Source organism: Selaginella moellendorffii, unplaced genomic scaffold (genome assembly GCF_000143415.4).
Source record: "Selaginella moellendorffii unplaced genomic scaffold, v1.0 SELMOscaffold_109, whole genome shotgun sequence".
Lineage (NCBI taxonomy): Eukaryota > Viridiplantae > Streptophyta > Lycopodiopsida > Selaginellales > Selaginellaceae > Selaginella > Selaginella moellendorffii.
The window spans coordinates 176,476-192,776 of NW_003314370.1; the positions used below are offsets into that span (position 1 = coordinate 176,476).

Here is a 16,301-nt window from a genome sequence, read left to right on the forward strand (position 1 = left end):
TGCATATCAACCATTAACTGGTAGAATAAAAAATAATATACTAGAAAGTGTTTAAGAAAATTTATAAATTATAAAGATGTTTATAACTTTTAAATAGAAAACTAATCTAAATGAATAACAACTGTTAAATGGTAAAATATTCTAAAATATTCAAATATATTCTAGATATATATCTACTACCATCCTATAGGTATGCTTAAGCAAACCAATATTATAAATATAAGATTAATCTAAATGAATAATAATAGTTAGATGGTAGAATATTTTAGAATATTCAAATATATTTTAAATATATTCACTCTTACAAGTTTGCTTCAGCAAATAAAAAATTAGATTAAATATAAAAGAAATTGCAAACAAAAACTTATATACAAAAGCATATTTCTCTAAAGCACTCAGAACGAGGTTTAGGGTTTATGTGCAATGCGGGGATGCGTTCTTCTCAGGTACTCCGACGCCAATGCGCACAAGAGGATCTCTCTCCAGCGCCGCTGGACGAGCAGGGCCACCAGGATCGTCACCGTCATGGCGCCAGCGCCGCCGGGGGTGCTGATGCCCCGGCCGCGATTCAACCAGTACCTTGACGGGATCGTGAGGCGCGAGGCCAAACTCCGATTTGCCGATCGGATGAAGAACACGCTGCTGTCGCAGCCAGATTGGACCGCGCTGGCGATGGATATCCAGAAGAACCGCGGCGATTACCTGGGGAAGCTCAGGGTCACGCACTTCGTGAGGAATTTCCCCTACGTTTTTGAGTTCGCGCACGGCGAGGATCGATCGAAGTGGCTCCGCTTCACGGGCGCTGCCAAGAAGCTGATGAAGGCGCATCAATCGTTCAAGGAGAGGAAGCAGAGGTCCGAGGCGGTGGAATCCGTGACAAAGCTGCTCATGCTGGCGAAGAACAGGAGGATTCCAGTGCTGGAGCTGGCGAAGATGGCGAAGTACTTTGGATTTCCAGCCGACTACGAGACCAAGATCTTCTACAGCAATCCAACGTACTTCCGCCCCGTGGAGACGAAGAGAGCTCGCTGCCTGGAGCTCTCGCAGTGGTATCCAGAGCTCGCGGTCACTGCTCGAGAGAGGTGGATCGCCGAGGCTGGGATAAAAAATCCTTACGAGTTTCCAGTACCAGTGGAAGTTGACGGTGGCAAAGTCGATCGAGAGGAGATCAAGGCCTACTTCGATGCTCTCCAGGAAGCGCCGTTTCCATCACCTTACGACGACGCTGTAGACGTGGTGCCCGGCTCGGCCAGCGAGAGGAAGCGGACGCTGGCAACTTATCACGAGATTCTCAGCCTGACCATCGAGAAGCGGATTTTGCTCCACACTTTCCATGGTTTGGGAGAGTACTTGGGGCTGCCCGAGGGTCATCTCGAGTACTTTCGCAGCAACGAGCCTATCTTCTACGTCTCTCACGCCGGCTCGCGTCCGTGGGTGTTTCTCCGGGAGAGTTACGACACGGGGCCGAGGGAGAGACACCCGCTGCTGGTTTTCAAGGAGCGTTTCTTCGCGATGTGCATGTGTGTCAAGGAAGAGAAGTTCAACCAGATCCATCAGAGGAAGGGAGCTGCGGAATACGACACGGACGATTCGGACATAGAACTGTTGGGTGATGAAGACAACGGGCCACGCCGGCCGGTTCCTCTTGACGACTTCGACGTTGATGGCTGGTGCATGGCTTGATGCAATCGAAGTAAGGTCCATTACACTTTTGATTTTTCAGAAGCTGACGTGTGTATTCGTTGTACCCTGAAGACGGCGAATGCGATACTTTGTCTTCTTAGAATCGGGAATTTCGAGTACGAAGCTTCAACCGCCACTATCCAACTGACGTTGGCGCACAATGAAATCATATACACTCCGATCGGGGATTGTTTCTGCACCTTCGGCCGCCAGAGATTCTAGTCGATAATGGCCGAGAAGGAATCTGCTGTACCACAACAAAGGTTTGACTATCGTTTGAGTTTTTCTTCCTATTTGCTGCTTTTGACTAAATCAGAGGATGTTGTGGCATGGAGATGCCACCACTTCCAAATTTGAGGTAAGGCTGTCGTCATAAGCTCCTCGCCTAAGTTTGGATTTTTGTTAGTGGTCAGCGAGTATAAAAACCAAGCACGGCACTGTAAAGGCGCGTTTCTTCTTTCCCATTTTTAGTGTCCCATCTCTGAGGGCCGCAAATGAAGTTTCAGAAGCACCTCGAATGGCATCGAGTTCCAGATTGGCGCGATTCATATTTCAACTACAAGCAGCTCAAGAAAGATCTAAAGAAAGTCAAGCACGATCATCAAGCTGCCACGAGGGTAAAGATTGATGTTGATACAGTAAACAGGATTCAAGAGCTAGGGAGCCTGTTTGGAGAGTCGTGGCGTTCTCCTAGTCAGGGCTCGAGGCTGAGGAGTTTATTTGGAAACTCATCGGTTGCCGACGGCTGGGTCGAAGAAAGCAACGATTTCATGGTAATTTATTTACTCGTTCTTTTGTTTCTGAGATTGTAATTCTTGTTCCAGGTAGTACACAAGAAAAGCCTTCGGACTTATGTGCAGGACGAGGTTGTGTACGAGACTGAGCTGCGTGGACCTTCCTCCGATGCGGAATATGTGAGACTGTTTTTTGCGAAGCTGGACTCTCAACTCAACAACATTAACTATTTCTACAAGCATAAAGAGAACGAGTATGTCTCTCATGCTCGACAGCTACAAAGTCAGCTTGAGCTTCTCTTTGAAAATCAGGGATCCTCCAAAGGTTACGTCTTTCAGGTGCTTTTTATGGGTTTGACGTGGACTTTACATCCTTCAGATGGCGGTGAGGCCTTTGCGGGAACAAATCCTGCTCAGGCGGCGAAGCTTTTGCGAGCTGGATTTATCGAGTTTTATAGAAGCCTTGGCCATCTCAAGAATTATTGCGCACTAAACAGAATGGCTTTCGGCAAAATTCTGAAAAAACACGATAAGGTTATTATGCCAAAGTCTTCTTCGTTGTGCCTGAATTGCGTTTGGTCTTTGTTTTTTCCAGGTTACAGGCAAATGTGCGTCAGAAACATATCTGCGAGCTGTTAATATGTCGCATTTCTCAACTTCTGATAAGGTGTGGAAATTATAAGTTATAACTGGTGTAACTCACGCAATTGTGTTCATGGTTGCAGATACTCCGAATGATGGAACAAGTGATGTCCATGTTTACAGACTATTTTCTAAAAGGAAATCGAAGGAAGGCTTTAGCCTGTATGCAACCGATGAGGCAACCATCCTCGAATCTAAACTTCGTTCTTGGTTGGAAAGCTGCATATATACAGTGGCTATTGTTTCTCACCTGTCAAACTTTTCCAGGGCTATTCACGGGCTGTTCTTGCAGCCTTATCGTCACGTTCGTTCTACTCCTGACACTACCACACAACCACAAGTTTCCTAGCGTCCAAATTGCCTTCCCAATGTTCAGGTAGCTTTGCAACGTTTACATGCTGATACACTCCGTTTGTTCTACTTGGCAGCACACTTGTATTGTTCTTGCTACACATGTATGTGTATGCTTGCAACATCTACATTTGGAGAAAATCCAGGATCAACTATGCATATATTTTCGAGTTTGAACCTCGGTCGCAGCTTAAATATCAAGACGTGCTGCTTCTGAGCACGTTGATCACAATGCTTTTGATTGCGGCCATGGTTTTTTATCTTGTTCTGTATACGATCCCCACTACGTCAGACAAGTTTCGTGAGTTTGTTCCGCTCGGAGCTCTTTTGGTAAGAACTATTCCGTCTTTGCCTTCACTAATCTGGTTCGCTCCATAAGCAGGTGTGGATCGGAGTTCTCGTTCTTCCTTTCAATGTCTTTTACAAACCGGCAAGGTCGGGTCTTTTCTATTCTCTCTTGCGGATCATGTTTGCACCTCTATTCAAGGTTCGACTTGTCCAATGATAAATTCCAGTCTCTTAACTAGTGGATGGGGAATTTCAGGTTGAGCTTGCGGATTTCTTCCTTGCGGACCAACTTACAAGCCAGGTGTGCGACTCTGCTCATCGAAAACATAACCGCTTGCCTTTCTTTGTAGGTCACTGCTCTAAAGAACCTCGGGTTTACTCTCTGCTACTACGGTGGAAACAACTACGAATCCAGCAATGGAGAGTCTTGCACCTCCAAGTTTGCGCTGCAGTACCCTCTCGTGCTGATAGCATACTGGTGGCGTCTTATGCAGGTAATCTTCCCCGTCTTTAAAAGAAAGTGAGCGCTCTCAAAGTTCTCGATTTCAGAGCTTGAGAAGATGGGTGGACCTGCGGGATCCCGTTCATCTTGCAAACGCCGGCAAGTACCTGAGCGCTATGGTTGCGATGGTTATTAAAATCACGTACAAGTGGAGTGGAACAGCGGCATGGAAATCCATGTTTGTGCTGTCTTCGCTCTGTGCTACTGCTTATCAGCTCTACTGGGACCTTGTCATGGACTGGGGGCTTTTACAAAAAAAGGCATCGAACCGGTGGCTTCGGGACAAGCTCATGTTTGAGCGCAAGTCACTCTACTACAGTTGCATGGTAAGAATTTTTCGTTGTTGTGATCTTAGCTTTAACTGTGGTTTTGCACACACAGCTTATAAACACATTGCTCAGGTTGCTGTGGTTATTCTCGCTATTCCACCTGGAGTTGGGTGCGACTAAAAGCTTCGGTTTGGAATTCATCTTGGCAGCCTTTGAGATTTGTAGGCGGGGAATGTGGAACGTATTCCGGTAAGTATTTTATTAACTTATTTGAGTTTACTTATTTGATTTCTCTGTGATCAAAGCTTGGAGAACGAGCATGTGAACAACGTGGGTAAATACCGAGCAATCAAAGTAGTTCCACTGCCATTTGAAGAAAAGGACTACGCATATGTTAGTAGCCCCGAAACGAGCTCCGCGAGAGTGGTGAAAGACGCATAGCTTAGAAGCTTGATGCAATTTCCAAGCTCGCCTTTGAGTTGTATAAGTCTCAAATCCCCGTTCACAACCATCTTCTCTAGCAGTAGGAAAGAAGAAAACCATGTTTCTTGCTCTACTCTAGGAAAACGAAGCTCCAGAAACTTTTCGACTGTCATTGTGCTGGGGGGGTGCAACTGGAACTTTCACGCTCTATCAAATTTAAGATCCGAGGCCGAAGAGAAGTCTCTATCCATCAGCCATTAGGAAGCAAAAATTCGAAGTTTTGGCACTTACAGTTCCAGCAGCTACGGCTTCTCCGTGCAGCCAACCTCCGTAGCCAATTCCTGTTTCTATAGCCTAGAAGCATCGACTGGAAAAGAAAAAGAAAATTTAGGGAGAGAGAGCTTACATGTCCAAACATATGCCCAAGATTTAGCTTCCTTCCCGTCAAGCGATACAACCTCTGCCTTGTTCTCACAAGAACGCTTGATGGCATAAGCAAGAGCATCCGGGTCCCTGATAATTTGAATGTCACGAACGAGCGAGCCAATCGAAAACAAAGTCACCTGGAAGTGTGCTAATCCGTGTCGATAAGCTGGTAAAATGCACCAAAGGGATGATTCACACTGACTGGTCTTCCAAACTGGGAAAAAGGATCGTTCCACAAACTGTTCAACTATTTGGTACTTCCAACGTTCATCGATGAACGTGAAGTTGTCAGGAGTCGGCCAGCATCCTAGGCGCTATACATCGTCATAATGCAATTGCTAACTATCAAGTGTGAGTGGTAGCCACACAAGATAGAGCAAGCATTGAGGATAGTGGCCTTGTCCAGTGTGTCCTCTAATGGTAAAATTTGTTTTCTTTTTTAATTCTGTGCAAAACCTTTTTTGTGTATTTTAAATAATATATATTATGATAACAATTGGTTTATTAAGAAAATATTTGCCAAAACTTAATATTAATAGAAAATATTAATAGCACAACCAAAAAAGTTTTTGATCATTTTTTTGACAGACAAAATGTTTAGTTTTTCTCTCACACATTAGCTTAAAATCATAAAATCTTAAGAAAAAAGTTATATTAATCTATTGTCCAGTAATTGAGCATTAGTTTATAAATTATAAATAAGATTAGAATAAGCTAGAAGGGATTTGAAAAAGTTTATAAATTATAATATATATGGAGTTTGTTCTTATACAAGAGCATAGAGTTCTTGTGCACGAGCGAAAAGTTATTGAAAGCAAGTGAGAGATAGCACGTAAGAAAAACTCTTTAGAACCACTAGGTACTGCATATAGAAAGAATTGGGGACTACTTGCTACATGCTACATTATCTACTATTAGCTATATATATCGTCTTAATCAGGGGCGGCTGCTACAGGCTCTTCAAAAAGTTGACGCATGGGCATGACTACGTGTTTGATGATATTTACAAGCTGGATCTGAGGCGTGGAGTGTGGGACAAGATGCACCTGAGCCGTGAATCTGCCCGCAAATTCGAGTTCGGGACAGAACAAAAGGTGGTGGAATGGCGAGGCAAGACCCTCATGTACAGCCTTAAGGTGTTTGACCAGGAAGAAGAGCTACGAGAGGGCAGGGGATTCGACACTCCAAGACTGTATGAGCTACTGGCTGATAAGGGAAAGGTGGTGGAGCTTCTGACGCGGCTAGACGCAGCCAACATCCTGAGCCCTGAGTTGCCCGAGGTGGTGTCTGATGACTATGACCTCTTTTGGATAACTGGAGACAGAAATGTGTTCAAGTATTCGGTGGCCGATTTGTCCTTCAACAAGCTGGTACAGGGCTCTGATGCTGCGCCGAATTTATACCTCCCGGGAGCTTACTTCTATATTCCTGACGGCGGGGAGGCCTTGTCTCGCAACATTTTGTCACATTTGCCTGATGTACCACATGATTATTAGAGCATTGTGTCGTAGTGTCACCCGGAGGTGCAGTTCATTTTCTCATTCGTGGAAATACACTTCCCATTCGGGTCCCTGATAATTTGAATGTCACGAACGAGCGAGCCAATCGAAAAAAAAGTCACCTGGCCAACGGCTTGTACTCGAAAAACTTCGCATCTCTGAACAAACCATATTTGACGACTTCCGCAATCCCAGAACAGAGCTCTAACTGGAACTGTGCTAATCCATGTCAATAAGCTGGTAAAATGCACCAATGAGGCTTTTGCCAAGGGATGATTCACACTGTCTCGTCTGGGAAGAAGAAACGTTCCATAAACTGTTCTAGAAAACAACTATTTGGTACTTCCAATGTTCATCGGTGAACGTGAACTTGTCAGGAGTCGGCCAGCATCCTAGGTGCTATACATCGTCATGATGCAATTGCTGACGATCAAGTGTGAGTGGTAGCCACACTGAAGAATGCACTCGAAGCTCACCAAAAGATAAAGAGTATCAAGCGTTGAGGGTGACCACGTCCAGAGTAATCCTAACCATCCAATCTGTTAAAAAAAAATTTCTGTTTTACAAAACCTTGTTTGTGTATTTTAAATAATATGTTATTATAACAATCAGTTTATTAAGAGAATATTTGCCAAAACTTAATAAAAATATTAATAGCACCACGAAAGAAAGTTTTGGATCATCTTTTTTGACAGACAAAATGTTTAGTCTTTATCTTACACATTAGCTTAAAATCATAACATCTTAAGAAACAAGTTATACAATCAAACTTTGGCCTTAAATTGGTGCTATTGTCCAGTAATTGAGCATTAAACTATAAATAAGATTAGAATGAGCTAGAATATACACCAACATTCTTTAGTTCTTGTGCATGAGCAAAATATTGTTGAAAGCAAGTGAGAGACAGCACACAAGAAAGACTCTTTAGAACCAGTAGGTACTATGTATAAAGAACTGGCGACTGCCTGCTACATGCTACATTATCTACTATTAGCACTCCCACTTGCAATCAGGCATCTGATCAAAGCCTGAATCATGCCTAGATGATGAAGCATGAGAAACTTATATGAGAAAAGCATATGAGAAGCTCATCAAGCAACTTCCTTTAGGTCTTTGGGTTGCTTGCACACACTCCTTGCTCACTTGCTATGATGAATCTTGCCACTAGGATCACCAATCGATTCGTGCAAACGCCCTTGAGGTCCATGCTCTAGAAGAGGCAAATCTACATGGTCTTGGCCATAGATGTGCCACCTCCTACACCTGCTACTGGCCACAAGCATCTTGCCCTCTTGCTGGGAATTCCTGTTTGCTATGTATGATCTTGACGAAATCTCCCATTGGCTTCATACTTCTCTGCTGCTTGTTGTTACTTCTCTACTGCTTGACTTGTTGCTCAGCACCTTTGGACAACCTTGCCTCTGGACCTAGCACCCTCTTTGCAGTATCCAATCCAATCGCCAAGGTAACTTATCCTCCTCTTCCTCACAAGTAAGTGTCATCGTCTTATCCAATACGATGAAAGCAATGTAGAGACATGCACCATAAGGATATATGAACCATAAAATTACTACCACGTGGAAATAACTACTTAGCTGCACTCTGATTTTCGTTTTTTGCTTGGCCAACCACCACTCGAATGCCCTTGTATCCCAAGAGGAGGCAAATGCAGAAGCACAAACTTGTGGTAAGCATCAATATTCCACAATTGAAGCTCCTCTTGCTTCTTTCCGCCATCGTGAATACCAGCGAGGTATCCTGTGCAAAATGTGTTAAAAACATAACTAGAAAAAAGAAGAAGATAAAAGCTAGAAGCAATACCTGGAAAAGTAGATGGAATAATAGGACCTCCACTAGAGTCGAAATCTTGAAGATCAACTTTGATCCACGTGAATACCACTGTTGTGCTATCTATCTGCCATACCTCTCCCACAACTCATGGTCTGCAACACCCTCCACGAGGTCTTCATGTGCATTCTTCAGGAAACGATCCAGTCCCGGATAGGAGAAAGTAGCAACAAAAGGTTCCAGAGTGGAGACTTGGAAATAGGTGAGCATGGCAGGAGAAAGAAACCCTTCGTGTCTGCCTCAACAGCTTCCAGATCTGCAACGTTTGTGTTAGAGATGACAAAGGGTGGTGTACAGCAAGAGAAGCCTTCATCCTCAAAAAACGGTGGGGAAACAAAAGTCCCACAGACGGACTCAATATCCTGCTTGTCAAAACAGTGCCCAGCACTGAATGCATCTGCCGAGCTGGCTTTAGTCCTCCCGAGGAGCTCGACTTCACAGCCATCGAGAGGGGGCGAAACGGAAAAACGTGTGAGGGTAGCAGATCCCAGAAAACCGATTGGAGAACAATGTCGATCCCTTAAACTCTACATGCTACACACATTTTAGTTTTTTTTAACTTGGCTACTTTTTGGTTTTTTTATTCCAGAGAACGAGCATGTGAACAACATGGGTAAATAGCGAGCCATCAAAGTTGTTTCACTGCCATTTGAAGAAAAGGATTGGTAGCCCCGAAAGGAGCTCCGCGAGAGTGGTCAAAGACGCGTGGGTTAGAAGCTTGAACGAGTTTCTCCACGGGGACAATAGCAGCAAAATTTGCGTGTATAACAAACATACGATGTGTGGCCCTTCGAAGTAATCTATGAGGAACAAAAGGAATGCAGTGTTTCTTCAAGAGCTTTGGTATCGTATGCCGAAGTAAACACGCAATTTCCAAGCTCGCCTTTGAGTAGTATGAGTCTCAAATCGCCGTCCACAACCTTCTTGTCTACCTGTACGAAGAAACAAAACCAAGCTTCTTGGTGAAAAACGCTGTGCTCTAGAAAAACGAAGCTGCATACCGCCATTATGTTTTGAAACTTTTCGACTGTCATTGTGCTGGGGGGTGCCACTGGAACTTTCGCACGCTCTAGCAAGTTTAGGATCCGAGACTGAAGAGAAGCGTCTATCCATCCCAGACGGAATGAGAGATCCGCAGCCATTACCTGCGAAGATAAACATATGAATGATGAGGCAATAAATCGAAGTTTGGGAATTACCGTGCCAGCAGCTACGGCTTCTCCGTGCAGCCAACCACCGTAGCCAATTCCTGTTTCTATAGCCTGCAAGGAAAAGCTAAGCATCGAAAGGAAAGAAAAAGAAAACGAGGGAGAGATAGCTTACATGTCCAAACGTATGCCCAAGATTTAATGTAGCTCTCAAACCGGCTTCCTTCTCGTCAAGCGATACAACCTCTGCCTTGTTCTCACAAGAACGCTTGATGGCATAAGCAAGAGCATCCGGGTCCCTGATGATTTGAATGTCACAAACGAGGTAGCCAATCGAGAACAAAGTCACCTGGCCAACAGCTTGTCCATGTTTTCCTCTTGCCACTCGAAAAACTTCGCGTCTCTGATCAAACCATATTTGACGACTTCAGCAATTCCAGAACAGAGCTCTCTCTCTGGAAGCGTGCTAAGAGTATCCGTGTCGATAACCACGCACTGAGGCTGGTAAAATGCACCAATGAGATTTTTGCCAAGCGGATGATTTACACCGGTCTTCCCTCCGACTGACGAATCAACCTGGGAAAGAAAAATCTTGTGACTTTCCACAAACTAGGTTCTAGAAAACAAGTTACCTGAGCCATGAGCGTCGTTGGAATCTGAATAAAATTCACACCGCGGAGAAAAGCCGCAGCAGCAAACCCACACATATCTCCAATCACTCCTCCTCCCAGTGCCACGAACGTACACCTTCGATCCATTCTGGTCTCCACCGCTTTGTCAAAAACTTTCATCAAAGTTCCCTGGAAAGAGAAGGAAAGGAAGGTGAACAACGAGAAAGAGCAACCAAACCACGCACCATGTCCTTATACTTCTCACCATCCGGCAGGATAACGCTCTCCACATTTATCTTGGAACCATTTGCCTTGAGAAGCCCGACTACTTTCTCCAGGTACAATGGTGCCACGGTCGTGTTCGTCACCACCAACACATTCTTTCCTTTCACATGTCTGTAGAGAAAGATCGGTTTTTCTGAGAGAACTGGAAAGAGAGAAAGAGAGAACAGAGAATTCACGTACTTCTGGAGAAGCTCTGGCTTGTCTAGAAGACCAGATCCGATGTAGATTGGATAGGTGCGATCGCTCAAATCCACATCCACGACCTCCATTCTCGCCTCCTCGCTCAAATGCACATCTTGGAGCACCTGTGCAGCTGCTACCTTGAGCACAGCCCTCCGGCCACAGCCAACCCCCGCGGCGGAGGAGCACCGCAGTGCGAATTGCGCGAACCTGGAAGACGACGATCTCGCGGCAAACAAAGCCGAGGAGGACGACGACGTCGCCGCCGCGAATGGGCCATCGCTCGCCGTGGTGGCAGCTCCTCGGATCAATGCCGCGGGCGCTAGCGCTGCCGCCATAGCTCCTCCTGCCTCCTCCAAACCTAGGCGCTCGTATTTCCTTTTGTTTGCTCCCGCAAAGCCTCCAATGCTGACCGCTAGGTGGCCAGCTCACCTGGCCACCTGGACTTCTTAGCCGATGTGTCAGCCACGTCATTGCGGATGATCAAACGCTGGAGAGGACAACGTAGGCGGCCGGGCGGCGAGGATCCAGCTCCATGACCCTCTCCGCCACTCTCTTGGCCCTCTTCTCATCGCCCTGGACCTTGCAAGCGCTGAGGAGCGTCATCCACAGCACGTAGCTCGCCGGGACTGGCATCTTTCGCAGGAGTTCTTCCGCTTGATCCAGCCTCCCGGCTCGCGCGAGCAGATCCACGACGCAGCCGTAGTGTTCCTGGCTGCCAGCGATCCCAAACTCTCTGCCCATGGACGTGAAGTGGTAGTAGCCTTCCTCGATCAGGCCACCATGGCTGCACGCCGAGAGAACGCTGACGAGCGTGATGCTGTCCGGCCTGGAGCTCTCTTGCTGCATTCTCCGGAAGAGCTTGAGAGCCTGCTCGACTTCGCCGTGCTGAGCGTGGGCTGTGACGATCACGTTCCACGACGCAGCGTCTCGCTCGCGGATCCTCTCGAAAGCTCGCCTTGCCTCGGCCAGCCTTCCCGAGCGGCCAAACATGCTGACGATCGCGTTGCCGACGATGGTGTCCGTCTCGTATCCTTGATCGCTGATAAGTTTCTCCACCAGCCTGGCTTGCTTGAGCGAGGACGGCGACGATCCGGAGAAGGCGTTGAGCACCGTGACGAAGCTGATCTTGTCCGGCGCCACGCCTTCCAGCTGCATTCTCTGGAACATCTGGATGGCTTCCCTGCTCAGCCCGTGCTCGGCTTTCCCTGCTATCATCGCGTTCCAGGAGACGATGTCTCGAAACTCCATCCTGCTGAAAATCCTGCTTGCCTCGTCCAGGCTCTTGCTTGCCGTGTACATGTTTAATAGTGCCGTGCTGACGATGTGATCCGACTCCATCCCTGTCTCTAAGAGAATGTTGTGGATCTTGCTTCCTTCGCTGGCACTCGAACACCCGTTGAGAACTGTCACGAAGCTTACCTTGTCTGCTTTCAGGCCCTCGAGCTGCATCTCTTGGAATAACTGGAGAGCTTCTCTCCACTTGTCGCGTTGAACGTAAGCAGCAGCGATGGTGTTCCAGGAAACCAGATTTTTGCCGCACTGGTGGAAAACCAGGTCTGCTTCTTCGAGGCAGCCACACTTCGCGTACATGTTGATAAGAGCGTTCCCGACTGCCGGGCTCGCCGCGAAGCCCCGCTCGATCGCGTGAGAATGGATAAGCTTGCCTTCTGATAGTGCTGTCAAGCTGGCGCAAGCGTTGAGAGCTGTGACCAGCGTAAAATCGTTCCCCATGAGCCCCTCGAGTCTCATAAGTCGCGTGCAACCGAGAGCGTCGTCGCTGCTCCCATGCTGGACGTAGGACGAGATTATCGAAGTCCACATAACTATGTCCCTGTCTTTCATGTCGTCGAAGAGTGAACGAGCTTCTCGAACGTTGCCATATCTGCTGTGCATGTTGATGAGAGCTGAGACGAGAAACACGTCCAGCTCCACTCCACTTTCAACCATCAGCTCGCTCAAAATTTTGGCTTCTTGCATCCGAGCAGTTCCGTCAATGATGCTGATGAACGTGAACTTGTCAGGAGTGATCCCTTCGGCCAGCATCCTTCTGAAAAGGTGGACTGCCTCGTCGCAAAAACCAGCCTGTGCGTGTCCTGATATAATGGTGTTCCAGGAGATAGCGTCCCTTTCGACCATGGTGCTGAAAAATGCTGCTGCATTGTCGATTCTCCCACAGCTGCTATACATCGTCATGATGCAGTTGCCGACGATCAAGTGCGTGTCGTAGCCACACTGAAGAATGCACTCGTAAAGAAGCTCGCCGAAAGTTAGAGTAGCCGGACTGGAGCAAGCGTTGAGGATAGTGATGAAGGTGACCTTGTCCGGAGTACTCCCCTCCAGCTGCATCTCTCGGAAGAGCTTGAAAGCTTCCTCCCAGAATCCATGCTGGACATAAACCCCGACCATCCTCGTGTACGAGTTCACAGTCTTCCAGTCTCCAATTCTTTCAAACGTGAAGCGTGTGTCCTCTAAGCTCCCACACTTGGAGTATACGTTGAGCAAAGCGGTGATTACAGCATCGTCACCTCGATCAAGTCCCGTTTCAAAAATCTGAGCGTGGATGGCCCTGGCTGCGTGTAAGAGAAGAGAATCAGAACAGGCAGTCAAGATGGTAACGAAGGCAATCTTATCTGGCCTGACACCTTGAAGCTGCATGCGTTGGAAGTACCAGAGTGCCTCCACACAACAACCATGCTGCGTGCAAGCTGCTACAATGGCGTTCCAGGAGACCGTGTTGGGATGAGGCATTCTCTCGAAAACCTCTCGAGCATCCTCGAGACTTCCGCACTTCCCATACATGTTGACGATCGCACAGCTGACAACAACATCCGACTCAAAACCATCTTCCAAAACCTGCGAGTGAATGAGCTTACCATCGGCCATAGACTCGACGTGAGCGCAAGCGCTGATGGCTGTAGCATACGTGATCCTGTTGGGAAGAACTCCCGATGGTCTCATTCGATGGAAGAGCTCGAGAGCTTCCACACACCGATCATGCTGGACGTAAGTCATGATCATCGAGGTCCACGAGACAACGTCCTGCAGTGCAAGCTTGTCAAAGACTCTTCTAGCATCCTCCACACAACCACATTTTCCATACATTTTTATCAAAGAAGTTCCAACCATCACATTCCTCTCAAGCCCAGCCTCAAGAACAAAGCCGTGAAGAAGCTTACCTCGAGAGAGATCGCCAGTGGCAGTGCATCCATCCAGCACCGTGACGAACGTGATCCTGTCCGGAGCTAGCCCCTGGAGCTTCATCCTCTGGAAAATTTGGAAAGCCTGCTGGAACTGGCCATCTCTAGCGAAAGCAGCGAGAAGAGAATTCCACGATACCTGTGAGGGATGATCCAAGCTTTGGAACACCGTCACCGCATCCTCCACACAGCCGCATTTGCCATACATGTGGATCGTGGCGTTCTGGACGAGATCGTCGCGACGAAATTCGCTCGCCTCGACCCTGGAATGGACGAATCTCCCTTCGGCGATTGCGGATTTCTTAGCACACAGGCCCAGCAGCGCCAGGAATGTGCCCCTGTCAGGCGCCAGGCCCTCCTCGCGCATTCTCTCCAGGGATTCGATCGACTCGGCCAGATGCCCAGCGTGGGCATACGCTGCGGCGATCTTGTTGAGTGCGATCACACCCGAGCGCTGCTGGAGCTTCAACAGTGCCGATTCTTGCATCGATCTAGACGATCCAGGCCGAGGCGCGGCGATCCCAGAAGCGCATTCTTCTCTCCCAATATGACCTAAAATCTCTTTCTTCTCCTCCTAGGGCTTTCTTCTTGCTCGCGCTAGAATGCGTCGCGGATCGGCGCTCTACTCGGCGTGATTGGAAGCTCTCTTGCGGGGATCTCGATCTTGTGGCCATGGGAGACATCAAGCACCGCGATAAGGAGAATGATCCGGACAGGATGATGCGCAAGGGCGACAAGCTGTGAGTGCTTCCTTCTTCCTCGAGCGATTCCCGGACCTAAATTTTCTCGTGCTTGATCGGCAGGACGAAGCTGAGCTTGACGCGATGGACATCGGATTGGGCTCGAGCGACCCCGTATTACGAACAAGCCGGTGAGACCATAGCTAGAGAACTAGAGCTTCTTACCCACATTTTTGTGATCTATGTTTAATTCTTCTTCTTCCTCTTGCTGGTAGCGAATCTGTTCAAGATTGCCAAGAAGACTGAGAAGGCCAAGGAAGCGCATGAGAGAGCAGCAATGGGACAAGAGCGTCTTGCTTCGTATCCAAAAAACTTACTCCTCGAGAGTTCGTTTTCTTCTATGATATCCCTTTGTCATCCTTGACGCTTAGGAAACTCGGAAAGGCCTTGGCACGCGGGAAAGCATATGGAAAGCGCTGGAGCTCTCGCGAAAGAGCTTGGATTATGGAACGAGGTGGCGGACTTTTTCAGAAGAGCGAGTGAGCTCTACATAGAATCTGGAAAGCCTCAGCCGGCAGCGGAAGCACTCTCGAGGGGTGGAAGGTACTCACATCAAACTCTAAAATGCTGGTTCTTAATAGTTTTTGGATCGGTAATTCCAGAGCTTTGGAGGATGGCTTGCCTGACGAAGCCGTGAAGATGTACCTTGAAGCGGTTGGGATTTTTGAGGAGGAGCAACGAGAGCAAATGGCGTTTGATACATATCGTTCTGCAACAAGTTTGTACATAAAGCTGCAGAGGTATGATCACTGTGTGGCTTAGTTTTCCTGAACAAAAGACTTGCAATCTCAGGTATACAGATGCTGCAACTATGTTGCTAAGATGGGGCCAATCCGCTGATAAATGCAAAGCGACATCGACGCAATGCAAGGTATGTTTGCCTTTCTTGATTTCTTAGATTCAGCCTTTGTGTTTTTAGACATGCGTGGGTGCTGTTATCGTCTACTTGTACGCTCAAGACTTCAAGCAGGCCGAGCAATGTCAAAATGATCTATCCATGTAAGTACAGTGGCGATTCTCGGGAAAGAACCAACCGCTCGAATCTCCTCGTTTTGCAGGATAGATGCATATTTCCAAAGCGAACAAAACAGGTTTGCGGAGCAGCTGCTAAACGCATACCGGGAAGGAAACCCAGAGGAAGTGAAGCACGTCGTAAAATCGAGCGGTGTTATAAATCATTTGGATCACATGGTACTGTAAACTTTACAATCTCCACTGATCCTTTACCTTTTTGTACTTGCGTAGATCATCCGGCTCGCAAAACAGCTTCCCGTCGGTGATATATCGCACTTAGCGGAATCTAGTGGCGCGGGAGGAGAGGCAGCAGCAGAAGGATTGGAAGAAGACGATTTGACATAGCCTCGTAAACGTGAGTGCTTCAGTTTCATTGTAACAGCTTGCGTTTTCTCATATACAGAGGTTTTTTCCAAAACGGTGATCAAAGTAAAAAGTTATAATAAGCGGATAAGCAT

At 47.3% G+C, this 16,301-nt stretch overlaps 5 protein-coding genes across 7 annotated transcripts; 3 read left to right on the plus strand and 2 right to left on the minus strand.

Moving 5' to 3' along the window:
• The first annotated feature begins 432 nt into the window (after positions 1-432).
• Positions 433-2,045, plus strand: LOC9631533 (protein WHAT'S THIS FACTOR 1 homolog). The gene is made up of 2 exons (XM_002990440.2): positions 433-1,693; positions 1,756-2,045. The coding sequence occupies exon 1, from the start codon at positions 526-528 to the stop codon at positions 1,681-1,683; it is 1,158 nt and encodes a 385-aa protein (XP_002990486.1). The 5' UTR covers positions 433-525; the 3' UTR covers positions 1,684-1,693; positions 1,756-2,045.
• LOC9631534 (phosphate transporter PHO1) lies at positions 1,921-5,145 on the plus strand. Its single transcript, XM_002990441.2, has 15 exons — positions 1,921-1,946; positions 2,000-2,041; positions 2,090-2,456; positions 2,508-2,742; positions 2,797-2,951; positions 3,013-3,084; positions 3,143-3,269; positions 3,327-3,435; positions 3,488-3,740; positions 3,793-3,897; positions 3,955-3,999; positions 4,049-4,192; positions 4,248-4,526; positions 4,582-4,718; positions 4,775-5,145. Exons 3-15 carry the CDS (start codon positions 2,178-2,180, stop codon positions 4,908-4,910), a joined length of 2,076 nt encoding a protein of 691 aa, XP_002990487.2. The 5' UTR covers positions 1,921-1,946; positions 2,000-2,041; positions 2,090-2,177; the 3' UTR covers positions 4,911-5,145.
• Positions 5,146-9,230: 4,085 nt separating this feature from the next.
• LOC9631536 (3-dehydroquinate synthase, chloroplastic) lies at positions 9,231-11,401 on the minus strand. 2 transcript variants are annotated; one of them, XM_024664279.1, is made up of 9 exons: positions 11,100-11,401; positions 10,890-11,014; positions 10,670-10,820; positions 10,446-10,613; positions 10,163-10,389; positions 9,989-10,112; positions 9,865-9,927; positions 9,667-9,810; positions 9,231-9,597 (listed from the first exon to the last, which is right to left on the minus strand). In XM_024664279.1, the coding sequence occupies exons 1-9, from the start codon at positions 11,361-11,363 to the stop codon at positions 9,466-9,468; spliced, it is 1,398 nt and encodes a 465-aa protein (XP_024520047.1). In that variant the 5' UTR covers positions 11,364-11,401; the 3' UTR covers positions 9,231-9,465. The 2 variants fall into 2 exon arrangements, with proteins under 2 accessions (XP_024520047.1, XP_002990549.2); XM_002990503.2 differs by having other exon boundaries at positions 10,890-11,309.
• On the minus strand, positions 11,362-14,607 carry LOC9662425 (pentatricopeptide repeat-containing protein At3g09040, mitochondrial). 2 transcript variants are annotated; one of them, XM_024664277.1, is made up of 2 exons: positions 14,229-14,607; positions 11,362-14,174 (listed from the first exon to the last, which is right to left on the minus strand). In XM_024664277.1, exons 1-2 carry the CDS (start codon positions 14,574-14,576, stop codon positions 11,373-11,375), a joined length of 3,150 nt encoding a protein of 1,049 aa, XP_024520045.1. In that variant the 5' UTR covers positions 14,577-14,607; the 3' UTR covers positions 11,362-11,372. The 2 variants fall into 2 exon arrangements, with proteins under 2 accessions (XP_024520045.1, XP_024520046.1); XM_024664278.1 differs by lacking the exon at positions 14,229-14,607 and having other exon boundaries at positions 11,362-13,931; positions 14,069-14,176.
• Positions 14,607-16,289, plus strand: LOC9662426 (gamma-soluble NSF attachment protein). The gene is made up of 9 exons (XM_002990443.2): positions 14,607-14,829; positions 14,893-14,960; positions 15,045-15,129; positions 15,214-15,372; positions 15,432-15,569; positions 15,622-15,700; positions 15,749-15,828; positions 15,888-16,020; positions 16,075-16,289. The coding sequence occupies exons 1-9, from the start codon at positions 14,762-14,764 to the stop codon at positions 16,186-16,188; spliced, it is 924 nt and encodes a 307-aa protein (XP_002990489.2). The 5' UTR covers positions 14,607-14,761; the 3' UTR covers positions 16,189-16,289.
• Positions 16,290-16,301: the final 12 nt, after the last annotated feature.